Below are 16,717 nucleotides of genomic sequence, written 5' to 3'. Positions count from 1 at the left end.
CACATGCGGTAGAGTATTCGATATGGGAACTAAGCTAAATTTTATCCATTGACAGATTTTATGTTCACTATGTCCACATAACAGAAGATTGTAACAAGAGCATTGTACCATTAGTGCAGAGCTATTTGTCCTGTATATATTACAATTCATTCTTATTTTTTTCCTCCTTTACAATCAGAATTCCAGCATAAATATTTTCCTTTGGGGCTACACGGTAGTAGTGAATATATCTACTGTTTTATAATTAGCAAAAGAGAGGCAGTAATGATTAGTTGAGCAGCAGTCTGGAACAGTGGAGTCAGTTAAAGACAATGTCTTTGCCAGTCCTATAATGGTTTTTTGGGCTATGCATGCTTAGGAAAAAATGGAGCTGCAGATCCTCAGGATGTCTGACTACTGCACAAGGCGGCTGGAATTAATTTTGCGTAAATTAGATGTCTGATCAGCTCAACTCCCTTTGATGTCAGTGGAGTGCAGCAAGCACTGGTAGGCTTTCACTTATCTAATGTATTCTACATGCCTGAAATTTCAAGATGAATCGTGCTCTGAAACTAGCTGTTTGCTGACTATAAAGGGAATCTGGCTGACCAGCTTGGGTGAAGATACATAAGCTGCAGATAGCTAAAGCTGGACACTGTCATCCCATTGCTGAAGATGCCATTTGCAAAACTGGAGCAGGGTCCATGAAGAGCGTATCTTGTATTAATTATAACATTTGGGAAGTTCATAGGAGGTTTTCTGTTGGTTAGCACTGGGTATGAATTTAGAGCCTTAAAATCCTGCATTACATGTAAAGCAGTCCTTCTTGCAAAGCAGACTGAGTTGACTGAGTTGATTAAAGGTTAATGGATTCTGGCAATATGAAAATGTAAGACTCCAGATAACTGAAACAGTAGTTGAATATTGTATACCACATAATAGCACTTTATTTTCCTTCTTTTTTTTTTTTAACTTCTTGAATTTGGCAACACATTCATGCTTGTTTTCCATCACCTTCTGTGGCCAGGGTCTTCAGTGGGCTGACAGCTGAGAGTCCCATTGTCTTACAGGCTGATAACAAGGATGACAGTGCATTTGAGGATGAGTTTAAAGCATCTTCAGTGTGAGTACAGCTGGGAACTTCAGCTGCTCTGCCTGGTGCATGACCTTGAGCCCTGCTTCATGACTTAACAGTGTGACTGGAAATCTGTGTCCATGGATGTGTAGCAGATATCATTGGCTTTTTTTGTTAAACTGATGAATCTAGATTGGCAATGAGGAGATTCTTCAGCTCTACAGAAATTGTTCATTCTCTTACTGTTAATTAATTAAACAAATAGAAGCCATGCAGGATAACAGCTTCTACCAATACATTTTCTCAATATTAATGTTTGCTTGCTAGCTTTATTTTACAGTGTTGAGTAACTCCTAATAAATTTGGGGTTGAGCTGATTTTTAGTAGGAATAAAATTGAGGGAATAAAAACACAACAGAGTAGTTTCATAAGTTCATTGAAATATTTTTTTCACCAACATAACATAATTTCAATAATTATCCTACTTTTTGAAAAAAAATTATCCAGTTCTGGTCCACATCCTCTTGGACAGTGACATAATTTAAAGCATAGTTTAAGTTTAAATCCAGGAAAGTCTTTATCTAAGTAGTCAAATTTAATTTTGTGTTGCAGTTATCCTTGAAATCTTCTGTAGGAGAATAATTAGGTTCTCTTCAACTCTATTTGGAATTTCTAACTTACTCACCTGCCTCTGTAAGGAAAAAGGCATTCAGCGATGAATGTGTGTAACACTGATCTTTACTTTGTATATAGTTAAATAACATTCCTGCCCTCCTCTTAGCAGGGAAAGACAGGAAACATTACTTGTAGCTAGCAAATAAGATTTTTTGCAACTGGACATTACAGACTACAGAATATGTATCAGTACCTGAAGATGCAAGTTCTATGCCCAGTGAAATTTTTTAAGTCGCCATAAAAAAAAGATAGTCAACTGTTGGATTTTCTATTATTCTCACTGAGTTTCTGGTAAGCAAGCATTTCATATAAGCAGATTCTGTCCTTCACATTTTTAGTTTCATTATCTGCCCAAATCTGTAGATGTGGTAGGAAAAGTAAGTAGCCTTCCTGCTTTATCATATTCCAGCAAGTCTCAACTTTCAGTGAAACAGTCCAGATGTATGCAACAGTATCTCTACACCTGATAGCGAAACTAAGCAAAAAAAAAAGAAAAATCTTTACAGCTTCTATTCATTAACATTTAGGCAGAAAATAGTGAAGTTGAATGACTCATGCAAGGTTTTTACACATTTATAAAGTTTGAATTAACCTTAAGTGGAAAAAGGTTTTGTGGAATCAAGTTTTCAAATTTGAGCACGTGGTCTCCAATACAACATATTTATTAGTTTAAAGGACCTTAATAGAGTATCATCAGTGTAGGCCTTGCTGCAATTTGCATTGAAATTTTAAAATATGATGCAGGCATCACCTGGTTTTGTCAAAAGAAAAGTGTATTATGTCCCTTCTGCTTCCATTGTTAATGTTGTACAGAGGAATCTGTACAAATGGATAAAAATTGCTGTAAACTGGAAGTGACTTCTCTTCACCTGTAAAATAACTGTCTTCTGCTAATGACCTTCTTCTGGTTCATAATCCAGGTCCCTCTTGAGAAAGGAAAAAGTTGGCAGTAAGTTTTTGCAGAGCCATATTTCCAAAAATTAGTCTTCAAAATGGGTATTCCTTCACTACATTTTCTTTCCCAATAGGAAACACGTAACAATACTAATGATAATCTTATTGTGTTGCTCCTGCTAAACTTTGTGTGTGGTTGCAGATGTCTTATGTCTGGTTTTGTGGTGGATTAGACCCAGCAGAATTGCTTCTGATGGACATGGTTAGAGATTGAAGTCACACTCTTGCACTCTACTAAATTTTATTTTGGGCAATTTTCTTTGTTATTTTTTGACTTCTGTACCAAAGTAGAAGATTCAAGTTCTTCCTCAACGTTCTCCTTCCCACAATGTTCATGTTTCTTTTCTTTCTAGCTCATCAACTGTTTTGGCAGTTACTTTGCTTTTGTTTACCACATCAAACAGATTGTCCACAGTCATCTGCTCTATGTCAACAATAAGTCTTCCAAAAAGAGAAAAATCCATGGTGCCAGTAAAACAAAAAAAGACAATATTGGCCAAATTCTGTTCTGTCTCACAATGCTCTATATCCAGAAAAGCTGCCTGAAGTCAATGGAGTTGCTCTGATCTACGCCAGGCTAATTGAGAGCAGACTTTGGGTTTTGAGCTGGGTAAAGTTGACCGTAAATGCTAAGGGCAACCAAAAGGACAACTTGCAGGCCTTTTTCATCCATTTGGCAGCCTTCTTCCAAACTAAATGTATTGCTTTTTAGCTTGTGGTTCAAAATAAATAAGGACTCAAATGTGCTTTGTGTTAAAATAGTTTTCATGGATCCTGATGTTCCTGTAATTAAATAAATAAGTAAAGAAGTAGATAACAAATGCTAACTAAGAAAGGCTGAAGGTTGATTTAAGGGTTTGTACCTACTGCAGCGTACTTTAAGATGCCTGTCCCGACCACTAGCAAGTTAGTTTTGCCTAAACTGCTTTCAGTTACAATGATGGTGTGGAACACCAATAAGCCTGCGGAGAATTTCAGTCCTGTCAAAACGTTGCTTTAAAAAACCCTTTGCTGGGGGTACCTCCTAAGATTTTCTGCCCTGGTCTAAATTGATTACTCTCAATCTGTGGTCTAGCATGCTGTTTCTTAAGCATTAGACTTTAAAACACATTCTTCCATGGATTGTGTTAGGGTTTTTTTTTCTTTTTAAAGTAAAGCTAGCTTTTTCCAACCACACGCGTGGATAGAGTCAGGGAAAAATCTAAGGAGTGGCATGGAATTTGCACTAGATTTATGTTGTTATTGTATGCAATGATCTCTGGCTATATAAGCATTAAAAGGCAAATTTCTGTCTGTCTGTCTTTCAGTCTTGTCCTGTCTGGCTTTGAGGGAGTAGAAGGCAGGTAGTGCAGAAGTTCTCAGCACTGCTCTGAGGAGTTCTGTACATACAAAGCAGAAACAAGGGCTTCTCCCAGTTTTTCAGATTAATGTGTTTCTCGGTTTGCTGCTCACTTCCCTTTCTTCGGTACCGCGCAGAGACCATACTCATCTCTCTCCCACAGTGTCCCATCAGAGCTGTGTTATCCAGACTTAGCCAACACACTCAAAGGAGCTTCTATGAGATTTGCACTGACACCTCTTACCAACATTGGATTGAATGGCTCCATCAAGCTTTATGGAATTAGTTACAATCAAAGACTGATGTTCATGAAGTTGCGAATAGCTAAGATTAGGTATTTACCTCACTCTACTGGACTCTCTGCTTTCTTTTTTTTCTTCATAGCTTTGATTTATTTTATATCATCAAAAATCACCAAAGAATTACTAAGATTGATCATATAACACTATATATGCTGTGGTTAGTACTTTCTTGTCATTATTCCTGTGTTTGACACTTAACAAGAACAAGTGAAAGAACTGACTGCCATCTTAAGAACTCATCAGAGTGGAGCCTGAATCCTGAATCAGTGACCAAAGCTGGCTTCAGCAGGCTATCTTTTTTAGACTGTGGGGCTAAAAAGTATGAGGAAGACTAACTTTTCAGATTCACTTGAGGCTTCCAGATTTTTTGATCTGAACAAACTTTCAGGAGAGCTATATAAGATTAAAGCTTTATGAGATAAAAACAGCAGAGATGCAAACAGGGAGTTGCACGTCTATGAACTTTAGTTAGGGTCCTGCCTTAAAGGCTGGTAGGACTCTTCCTCTGAGCAAAGAGTAGCACAGGGAATTCCAAAGTTTCCCACAAATTTCTAGACTAGATGGAAACAGTGTGATTGCATGGTGCACACTGGGCTCAAGAGCTTTCACACCCTTTATGGCCCTAGGGAAAAACTAGGAAATTTTTGTCTAAATAAAGCAAGCTGTGCAGAAAAGTCATAAGGATCTGTTTGTTAGAAAATACATGTTCCTGATGCTTGAGGATTGCCAAGATGCAGGCAGAGATCGTGACGCTATTTTGGTTTTACCAGAAAACAATTAATACAGCTGAGCCTCTGATGCTAAGCATTTTTTGTGCTTAGCTTCGGATTCCTGTCGAGTTTCTAACCAACAGCACAGGCCTTAGCTTGACTGTTAGACCCCATGAACTGATTGTTCAAATTGCTTCATGTAGAGCCAGGGCTGCAGGGTTGGTTCATCCAAAACACAGCTGAGACTTCTTTTTTATTGTTATCATTTTCCATGTTTTCAGACATCCTAAACCATAACTAATCTGTGACTTTTCTAGCATTTACTATGGCAAAATTCTAGGTTTTTTCATGATATTTCAAGTTATAGTGACTTTCCACAACACTATATGAAATGTTTTGATTTTATAAATATTTATGGCTATAAATCAAAGTGCTGGTTACAGTGGTGGGTGGGGTTTATTTTATTTTGTTTAGGATGGCTACATTCCCCATCTCTTAGACTTGCTATCTGTGTCAAATATGATGAGTGGTAGGATAGCTATGAAACAGCGAAGTGGGGAGACTCAACATCAGCATTTAATGTAAGACTGAGGCTGTGGTATGGAATTAAAGGCCCAGGAGAGAGAAGAAGTTAATTTCTTTTTTATTGCTGTAATAGAAGAAAACACATGTTGGGTGGGTTTTTTTCCTTGATGTTTATCTCTGGGTCCTAGTTTTGGATATTTAAAACAACTGAGGCATGAAACTTGACGAAGAAAACATCTTCAAGATAAACACGCAGTCACATATCTGTGGATATGCTAAGAATCTCTTTAATACACACACATATGAGCTGAACTACCTAGCATTTGGGTGTGCTTTGACCTAGAATGGCATATGATCAGTTGTAGGAGAGATAATAGCTTTTTTCACTATTTGATTGGTATGGGTAAAAATGGAAATGGAATATAAAAAAGAAGTGGATTTGGGAAGATTTATCTGTGAAATTAAATGGCTTGGTAAGGTAGCATTTGTTCATAGCATCAAACTTTTATTAGTCTTTGACAGCAATAACATACAAAATCTGATCTGCTGTTTAAGGTTTGGAGTAGGGAGGATACATTTATTTCTCCTGTGCAGATAGGGTTATTTGAAGCATGAAGTCAAGCAGACTTGAAGGGAAAGAATAAAAGTGTGAAATTTGTAATCTTAGTCTTTGTAAGAATATCTTGGAAGCTCCTATAAGAAATGCAGTAGAGGAAGAAACATGAAATAGATTAAGAAAAATTTTCCTTTGAAGCCATACCATAAAAAAAGACTTCACTGATGTATAGGTAAGGATTGACCCGCTAATGCATAAGTAATAATAACACAAAAATTTAAAAGTTACAGCTTGATGAGTGTCTCAAGTACAGGTCTTATTACTGTTGATACCATCACTTTTTATTTGAATTAAAATATCTCTGTAGATATATAAGGTTTTCTAGTAGGGATACTCTTTGCTGACTGTGGGTCTTGATGAAAGGAAATATTTAATACTTGGTATAAATGCAGAGTCCAGTTGGCAGCACTGTACTTTACTGTAAAGGCAATGGTAGATTTTCCTATTTAAACTTCAAGAGGAATGAAAAAGGCACTGAAGCGTAAATGAGATTATAGCCGTACGGCAAATAAAGTCACAGCATTGACTTTCATTATTTTACTTTATTTTTCCACTGAGTGTTTAGCTTTGGTGAATTACCTGAGGAAATGCAATGCCAAACCAGGAGGTGAATGTGTTTCTCTGGATCTGCATGATAGTGTCTTATGCACTGGAGTTTACATGCCTTCGAGAGTTCACCTCTACAGTGTGTTTTACAGTGTTTGTAAACATGATCCTATGAGGCCAGGAAATTTTTTTTAACACATAGGATGCAATGGGAGAAAAAAAACCCAGCAGTTTGGCAGGATGCCATTTCTCTTTGAAGTAAGGATCAAGAACAGTGACCTTCAAGTGTTAACCAATATGCAGTTCCAAGTTCTGAAAATGCCACTTCTCCTCTCTTTCTGTGTATATTTCAGTATATGTTGCTCCAAAAATCTAGCTACATCTATGTTTCTTTACCCCTCTGCTCACAGAAATGTAAGAACAGCAATCATGTTCAATGATCAGAGAGTTGTGACTCTTGAAAAGTCTTTGCAAAGCCTTGACAGTATCTTAAGCAATACTCTGCTGTCTTGCTCTGCTTTGATATGTCCTATATAACAAGTGTGGAGGTGTTACCTAGATATTATTTAGGTGTGCAAAGCTGTTGCTAATCATATTTTAGGGATAAGAAAGTAACAGTAACCTAAAGAACAGCATCATATGAAGGCATAGTGAGTGCATGTACTTCACATCATTTGTCAGTTCCTCAAGTTTTTGTCTGAACTGTTTTCTTTGTTTAGGGAAGAAATACCAGGATCATTTTCCTTTTGACCTTTGTAATTATGCATCTTAGTCTTGCTGTATGCAGAAGGTCAAATTTTGAGGCTTTGTAAGTATGTTGTTATGCAGATCATTTCATGTACTTTCATCTTTGCATAGTTGCACCAACTGCAGTGGTCTGTCACGTGTGGCAGTGGAATGGAAAATTGCAGTGGGGTTAATAGGTTGTTTCTTTCATTTTATTTTTAATGAAAGAGGAAAATATATTGCTGTATCTTTATACAGAGTAATAAATTATGAATTTAAATTATTACCACTTTCAGCTTTCTCATAAAAGACTAGTTGAATCTGTTTTGGCAGCTAGGACAGGAGAAAGGAAGAAGCAGCAGAAGTGTACTAAAGCATTTGTTTGTTTTACAATGACTTAGGAATTTGGCTATGAATTGTGCTGTCTAACCTGTGAAACTGGAATTTCACTCATTTTCCTTCATAAGGACAAGGACAAGAGAAAGTAAAATTGGATCCACTGTGACTTGTAAAGATCTTTCCTTGATGGCACCTGTTAGGGGTTCAGGGATGCAGCTTCCAAAGTCGTAAGAGGTAAAACAGGTCAGAGGTTTTATAGGAGGGAGAGTGGGAAACAATCGTGAAAGGAAAAATTGTGAGATCGATTGTAGTATTTAATTTAGAATAATATTGTGGAGTGGGTAATGGTGACCTATTTCACTGAATGTAGCCTGTAATCCTGGTCACAGAATCATGGAATGATTTGGATTGGAAGGAGACCCTAAAGATCATCTACTTCCAACCCCCTGCCATGGACAGGGACACGCCTCACCAGACCAGGTTGCTCAGAACCCTATCCAACGTGTCCTTGAACACTTCCAGGGATGGGGTATCAAAGGCAGTGAAAGTTTAAATGGAAGTCATTTGAAGAAGCTAAACTGTATTTAATGTCTTTAATGGCACATAAGGTGATTTTCAGAACGTGTGGGAAAACTAACAAATAGCATTACAGTTCCCCAGTACTTTCTTCTCTGGGTCACTTCATAACTCAAAGACTCCCTTTTTCGCTGAAGTTGAGTGTTTGTGTTTCTTGGAAATTTCTATATAAATCTGTGGATGCTTGCAAAAGGCTCAGAAGTACACTTAAAGTTGCAAAATTTAGAAGGAAAAAGACTTTAGAAAGGTTAAATGAGCCCTATACAAAGTGGAATCATACCACAAGGAAGATATTTTAATGTGCTGTTATCTCATGAGTTAACTTCTGTGTGCATTGTATGTGCAGACCAAATCATTGGTAGCCTAATTATGGCAAGACCATCCTTTTTTCTATTGTTCTATATTCAAAAATTAGTGATCAAATTGTTCCCAAATTAAAATGATTTAAAGCTTATCTTACACTTTCAAAATTTCTTTCGATACCAAGCAGAGCAGGATGTGTTTCTGTGCTCATGCTTATTTTGTTGGTGGGCCTTTTTTGTTTTGCTTTGTGGGGTTTTTTTTCTTTGATTGTTTTGTTTTTTCATTTTTTTTATTTCTTCACAGCCTTTGATTTTTCTATTACCTTTGCCTTTGGGATTTTTTTGGAAAGGGGCAGTGAGAAACTTGTGTTTCTGGGCTACAAGCTGGAACAAAGAAATCCTAAATTCCTTCAAGCTGCCTTCGTCAAAACTTTGCAGAGAAAAGAGACTGGGGAGAGCCTGGAGGGGACAGAGGCTACATACAACTTTGTACACACTGATTGTTCAGCTCTAGGGTCCTGTGAGATGGAGAGCATTTTTTAGTGCCTTGAGTTCTTGTGGAGTAAGAGTCATGGTCTTCAGAGCAGTGCCTTACTTTTAAAATCATCTCACTGTGACTAGGTTAGATGTGCATGAGGTACAATGCTGGGCATTTTATGGACTTTGCCCCTCCCTTCAGCTAAACTTATGGACGAATTTAGCTCCCTTTATTATCATTTCCTTTTATCAGTCTGTGTTTGTCAATGTTTTTCTCTCTTCAGCTTTGAGTAGCTATTTAATATCAACAGGATAAGTTTAATTGGCACTCTTTTTATTTCTTTTTTTTTTTAAATTTATTTTAAAAAGGAGAAAAGTTAATCCTTTAGTTCTCAGTCCTTTGTCTAGATTTTGTTTTGCTGCCCTAGTGGTTCTCAATCCATAAATTGCACTTTCATGGTCTTTTTTAACATGCACATTACTTTAAGGGGCTGTAAATACTTTCATATCAAATTTTAGTTGAAACAACTGAGCAAAACCTGTGCCCTAGAAGATGTTTGTGAGTTGCCATGCCCAATGATGTATTTTATAAAGATTTGTGGGGGCTTGGGGTTTTGTTTATTTGTTTAGTGGGGGTGTTAGCCTGTTAGCCTGTTAGCCTGTTAGCCTGTGTTAGCAGTAATCCATTTTAGAGATGAAAATAAACACAGTGATTGTTTTGAAATTTGTTTTCAGTGCCATAAAGCTTTTGTATAAATACTTCTAATCTAATACTTTTATCATCGTAACTGAAGTAACCCAGGAATAGCCTTAAGGTTAGCTGAATATATCCAATGTTTCAGCATTAGCTGAAGCCCTTCCTCCCTGCTGCAGGATAAATACTTGCCTTTTGTTAAACAGGATAGATTCCTCTGCGCTCCTGAAAAACACACTGGCTTCTGCAGCCTTGTTTAATTAGAAACCTCCTGATGAATCGTTTTTCCTAATTTAACTCTACTATTGCATTGACACAAAATTTGCATGTGTACGTGAGAGGGACAGTGAGCTTTTCTACATCATCCCTTCTCCATTGCACACAAAAATGAACACATAACCCTGAACAGTCCATATGAATTCACAAATGTGTCTGCTGTTCTGTTTGAGCATCTGAATGTCATCTGTCTGTAGTGGGTGTTTTCCTGTTTTAATAAATATTCACGTGGAAGTTTTCCTTTTCTGCCTTTTAGGAAAGATTTAGCTAGCGGGTACTACCTGTTTTCATGGGCAGAATATGTGTTCTCTAACAAGACTGGGAAGTGACTGCTACTATTACTTTGGTTAAAAGAAGACCACACATCTTTCCTACCTGGGAACTTACCCCCTCCTCTGATCCATTTCTGGACATAGTCGAGCAGTCTGAAACTGTGGGTTAAGTTGTGAAAAGAGGACTTTCCAAGTGTTGAGTGCCTCTCATAAGCACACACTTATTTCCATTGTGCAAGTTTTCCTTTGACCAAACCGGCTCCCCCAGGTTGAAAGGCATGCTTGCCTCTGTGCACACCAGTCGTCTCTGCAACCAGCTCACTCAGAGCCAGCTCCTCCCTCCAGCTTTTCCAAGCAATTGCCATGTAGTTGCCATCCTTCTACAGTTAATATTAGCAAAGAGCTTTCCAATCAAAGTTTCTTCTAAGCTTTTGATCTAGAAGATAAGGAGACTTAAGGAAAGAGTTATTGGCCTGACAGAAGAATGATCTCGCTGGAATCTCCAAAATTTTTTTTCAGCTCCTTTCTCTGTTCAGTTCAATTATAACTCAGTGATTCCCAGTTCAATCTGTACTGTGTATGCTCCCATCCTTACTACCACGCCCTCATGTGAAGGAATAAATTCTTAAAGAACCTTTTCAAATTTATGAGATTCACTCTATCAGATGATTATTTCATTTATGATTTTGGGCATTTTGAGGCAATTGAGTGGGGGAGAAATTTTGACATCATCGATCTGGAATCCTGGTGGGAGCTTAAAACACAATACTAATGGGGCCACGCTTGTTCATATAAACAATAGCTGTGCTGCCAACATTATAGGATCCATTGTGGTCTTATCAGAGAACCATGATCCCACAGAGCTTCAGGAGTTATTTCCCAAGTGTGATTGCTGTAGGACTAACAGGTGCAGATGTTTCCCTTCACAGGAGATAATAGCAGAGCTAATCTTGAGCTACTTGCTAGTAAGGAGAAGGGATTATATGAATGCTCCCTGGTCAACTCTTTCTTTTCTTTTTTTCTGTGTACCAGTATATATGTGGAAGCTGAGAAGTGTCTCTGTAAGTAAGGTGACCTTAGGAATGGTTGGAAGTGTCTACCTTGTAGATGCTTGCCAGAATATTGGAAAAATTCCAGGTGCTGCCATTTTCTTGATTAGTCTGTAACTAACTCCATATAAATGCAACAAATTTTGCATTGACCCTTTGCATTGCACTCAGTGAGTTCATGATCTCACATTGTAAATATTCATTATTCTTATAACATGGCAATTAATTCTAAATGGAAAAAAATCCACTGAGCATCCCTTCAGAATTAGAGGAAAGAAAACTACCTTTCAGGAAAATGCAAGGAATATGAGTGTCTTACAAACTTCATGACTGTTTGTATGCTTTCATTTTTGCACGGAGCATAACCTAATGGTATACAGCATTAAATCAAATGGAGAACTTGCAAATGCAAAAGAAGCCCAAAGAGAGAATATTTTCTAAATCTTCTGTGAGTCTGTTGGTTTGGGGAGGAAAAAGCATAGATGAGAGGGAGAGGAGGCAAGACAATGTAGCCTTTTTTGTCATGTGTAATATAGTTTACTTTTTTTCCTTATGTGGTTTGTAGGTTATGGAGCCTTTATGCATGACTTACAATTCTCTTTTGCCAGAATTACTACCGAACCGAAGCCTGCTTTTACCATACTAATAACTCTACTGAAATAATTCATGTACTGGCATCCGATAACTTAAATATTGCTGTTTGCAAATAGTCCTGAACTGATTTAGTCTCTCTGTTATTTCTAACTCAGTGGTTCACCCTGTTTTCCAGTTGAGCTATTGGTTGCTTAACAGGCATGTTTTATTTGTGTTAATTTAGAAAGTGTGATGTCAAATGCCAGCTGTCCCATACCAGCACAGTGTGTACTGTCCTTTAAGCCAAAAAGGCACAACTTAATGACTAATGTGTTGAACACTGGTATTATCATGAATGTTTTCCATTAATGCCTCTGCAGGTATGGCAGCAGCAAATAGAAGACCAAGCTCAAGAAAAAATAATGACATCTTTGAATATCAAAAATTAATATTAAAAATATAAATAGGGGAGAGGATAACATTTTTATATTGGTAGCTACCCTTGCACCAGCACATACTTAGCAGTAAGTTTTAGGTGGCTTTCTGTTTAACATAGAGGAGCCAAAACTCCCTCTTCCTCAGTGTTTTCCTTCCATTTCTAACATTTCCTTACATTTATTTTTCTGGGGACTCATGTTGTTTTCTCTTCCGCCTTCTGTCTTTCCATCCCACTGCATGCTTCTTTCCTTGGTCTGACCTCAGAGAGGACGAGTATGAAGAGGAGGAAGAAGAACAGCCAGTCACAGAGCCCAACACTGAGGATGAGGGGGAGGAAGAGGCCAATAGGCAGGTCAAAGCCAGGTACCAGGATTCAGCTTTGTCCCTCCACCTTTTCTTCAGGCTCTGGCATGAACTCACCAGCACAGTGTGCAGCAGCATCTAGTTTTTCATTCACATTCCTAGATCACCTGTTAAAGCCACTGCCCAAAGAAATGTTTCTGCATTTAAAACCTTTGGGGAGGGCTGTGGGCATGGCAGTGTTAACGGAAACGTGTTTAGTTACATAGGTTCAATACACTGTCTGCACTCACTTCCTTTATGTAATGCTCACAAATCTTAAAGGGTTTACTGGAAAGCATAGCTTCTAAGCATGGCTTAGGTTTATCTTTTTAGTTAAGGCAAGGGTGAAACTTTGCAATGCTTTGCTGAAGATGTTGCTTGGTTTCTTAGGTTTTCATGCCTGTCTTTATAATGCCACCTTGTTAGAAATATCTGTTGCTATGCAGTAGCATATGCATTTTTGAGTGCTGCCTATGATTTCTATCAATTTTGTTCATGTTTTAATAGCAAAGAACTACTATGAGGCTAAACTGATATATAGTGTATATATATATAATTTCATAAACACTTGCCCATCTCTGTAAATATAGATATAAACAAATCACCTATCAATATTCTCATGTAAAAGTTTCCACTTAGATGTGAGATATATATGTATTTGGCATTTAGCAACTTGGTTCTAATAATCTGGAAGCAAGAAAATACATTCTTTGTTCCAGACAGACATTTGATTTAGGTTAAATTATTTGGCTTTGCAACTCAGCAAATGAGATTGGATATTTTTTTTAAATAAACCACATTTATGCAGACACTGTACAGCACGGAAGGAAGAAAGGAAACTGTTTAATGTGTGAATTCCAAAGAAAATACTGTACTGTTGTTATTAATATCTTCCAGTTTGCAAATCTTGCCAATGGCTGCCTGAAATTTTAAAATTAAGTGATAATTTCCTCAAATCTGATTCTTAAAAGTCAAAGTAAAGGCACAAGTTGTTAGTAAATTGCATGCATATACTAAAGTACTATTAAAAAACATGAGGAAGAGCCACGCAGAGATCATAATGTATTTTCAGGTCATTGGTCTTTTAAAATAATAATCACTTTGAGATAACTGGATGATATTCCCATGACTTTTCTGAGTACTTCCTTTCACTGTCACTGTAGCATTACGAAAATGATCTGTGCCTTGGCCATTCTTGTCAGGTGCTGTAAGGACAGGTAGGACTAGCCTGGTTTCAGTGTCTCCTGTCAAGCACGCAGGTGCAACAGATTAAGGTTTCCAGATTGCCCACTGTGCTTCCATTGTGAGAACAATTAGCTGGTATATATCTGATGATTCACTTCATAATATCCCAACATATATGTTTTGTGTTTTTGTTGCATATGCTGTGCCAAACCCACAGTCCTCAATTAAGGGCCATGCCTGTCAGTGGAGCACAGAGGTGGTCTCAGTAGAGTGAAATCAGCCACTTGCCAAGTGATTCAGCACAAAGCACATACACAGTGTTTTTGCTGGAGTTACTGGTGAAAACAGATATCCTAGAGTGCAGATCCCATGGCTTTTCACCTGCCGTGTGCCTTCTGTCACTCACCAACATCTGTCTTCAGTAGAGCAAAGCAGATGTGTTTTCTGTTTCCCTTGATGCAACTCTGCAAGTCTCTATCTAATACCAGCATGGGATACCGACACTCAGAGAAATCAGAAATTAGTGCCTTCATACCTAGACAAATGGTCTGGTAAGGCATTGCTTTCAAGATCATTCTAAACTTGAATTTTGACAGAACAGTGGTGATTTGAGTACCTTTTTATTTTCATCTTTGGCGGATGAACGTTTCTAGTAAAAATATCATATCCCCAGGGAGGATGATACTCAGATATCTGAAGATGCTTCAAGAAACAATCATGCAGTCATGCATCTTGAAGCATCTGTACTCTGTGGACCGTGTTATCCAGTGTATTGAGTCTGCTTGTACTGGCTCTGATGATGCTTACAACCTAACTTGAAATTCATGAAAATTGTTCAGAAAATACTTGTGAAAAGATTCATGAAAATTAGTTCTGAAGCCTGTAGGTTAAATACTGTCCTTTCCTTTAAACTGAGTTGCTTCCTTTCCCCAGTATTTCCAACCCCAAGAAGAATCCCACTGGGATACAAAGATGTGAGTTATCTTACTTTAATTAAAAAGAGGTGATGATTTTCTAAATTTGGAAAGCTTTTGATTGTCTGACACTCCTTTACTTGATTTTTTTCCCCTCCAAGTGTTACTATCTATTGATCTCTCTTTTCCCCATTTCTCTTCTTTTCTTCCCTTTCTCATGATTTTTTCCTCCTGCAGTGAGGTTCAAGATGTGCGGGAGGCTGTGAATGGAAACTTTTCACAGTGTTCTTCAGCTGTCTCCAGTACCATTTCTCCAGCTGAGAGGTCTCTTTCCTGCTCCAGAGCAAAGAGCTCTTCTAGCAGCTCCACTTCTGTGCCTGACTCATCTATCTGTCATCATAATTCTGTCCTTTCATCATCATCTTCACCTGCGACAGCATTGCAGAGCTCTCCCCAAAATTCCTCAGCATCCATTACTCCAAAGGCATCTCCAACAGTGGAGAAATTACCTTATGTACCACATACTCCTTTTCACCTCTTCTCATATGACTTTGAAGAGTCTCCAGCATCTGTGAAAGAGAAGGAAGCAGAAATGATGAGGGAAAACAGGTAGTTTCTATACAGCTGACATTAATTTTTAGCTAATGAATAACACCTTTCAATAATTTTATAGCGGTAATGGTGCACTCTATGTGTTGTATTATTTCCAGAACATACTGTATTAGTTTTAGTCCTGTAAGCCTGTATTTTGATTTGATTGATATTCTCTTGTTGCCTTTGTTGCCTTAATTTCATCTTACTCTTCTTCAAGGTCTATGGTTAACAAGTATCCTGGTTTCCTCTATAGAGCAGTGGATAAATAACCCATGATTTGGGAGATCACAGAAAGGAGCACCATTTTGCTCTCATTTACAACAATGTAATTTGAAGACATGATTTTATGAAAATTAATGGAGCTCTTGTGCTATAAAACCGAGAGAGGTCAGATCAGCACTTGAAATTCAGGGGTGAAATCCTAGCTTCAAAGGCTGAACTGCCAAATCCAAAATTTGTTGTTAGATTACAGTGCATGTCCATGTCATGGGCAATTTCAACTCATGTTTGTAATAAGAGTTCTATAAAGATAATATAGCACTCAGAATAGACAGTTTTATCCCCACAACATCTCCTCAGTTCAGTTGTTTCTCTTACATTTCTCTTAACTTTTACTTTAAATTTCCCCATCCCACTCATATAAAATTAAAAAAAAAATTGCTTTTTCTCAGTCTGTTTTCAAGTAAAACAAATTGACAGTAAGTAGCACTAAAAACAATGATAGAGAACCACCTTGAAAAGAGGTTGATGATTTTTTGCTGTCTCTCCCAGTTGTCAGTGTTCTTCGAATTAGGTGCTGAAAATGTACACGAATATTGTATGTATATTTATTTCTTCTTCTCTCCAGCAGTCCTTCTGAATTTCTGCATGTGACTAAATAATTTGATTCCTTTGATCCTTTTAATTTTTGATCTTTCTCTTCTAATAGGTGGGTGTGTTTTGTCACTTTTTCACATTGCTGAAAAGCCTGTAAATCCAAGTAGCAGTTGACAAGGGACTTAGTTCACATATTTTTTCTTACCTGCAACTTGAAAACTGGAATTCCTCTACATTTACATTTTTCTGCATAGATGCAATTTTCCCCTAGACCTCTCACACTCATTTATTGCTCTCCCATTGCTGCTGCAATACTTTAGAGAGTAGATTCCTTTTTATTTCCTGTACCTACAATATTTAATATTTATGCAGTGATTTTTTTTTTCCTCTGACCATCCTTTGCACTTCTAATTACTACACAGG

At 37.6% G+C, this 16,717-nt stretch overlaps 1 protein-coding gene across 10 annotated transcripts in view; it reads left to right on the top strand.

Annotated features, from left to right (window-relative positions):
• The window catches only part of FHOD3 (formin homology 2 domain containing 3), a 386,896-nt gene that overhangs the window by 272,669 nt on the left and 97,510 nt on the right, over nt 1-16,717 (top strand). For 5 of the 10 annotated variants that reach the window (XM_064660174.1, XM_064660194.1, XM_064660166.1 and 2 more), the window contains exons 11-13: nt 1,007-1,102; nt 12,708-12,806; nt 15,122-15,493. The exons of 4 other annotated variants lie outside the window; for them this stretch is intronic. In XM_064660174.1, coding sequence (XP_064516244.1) covers nt 1,007-1,102; nt 12,708-12,806; nt 15,122-15,493 — 567 coding nt within the window. The remainder of the gene's footprint in view (nt 1-1,006; nt 1,103-12,707; nt 12,807-15,121; nt 15,494-16,717) is intronic. One more of the 10 variants, XM_064660186.1, reaches the window with a different exon arrangement.

This window comes from Pseudopipra pipra, chromosome 1, assembly GCF_036250125.1.
Source record: "Pseudopipra pipra isolate bDixPip1 chromosome 1, bDixPip1.hap1, whole genome shotgun sequence".
Taxonomy (NCBI): domain Eukaryota; kingdom Metazoa; phylum Chordata; class Aves; order Passeriformes; family Pipridae; genus Pseudopipra; species Pseudopipra pipra.
The sequence above is the reverse complement of the archived record's forward strand: the minus strand, read 5'-3'. Positions and strand labels throughout refer to the sequence as shown.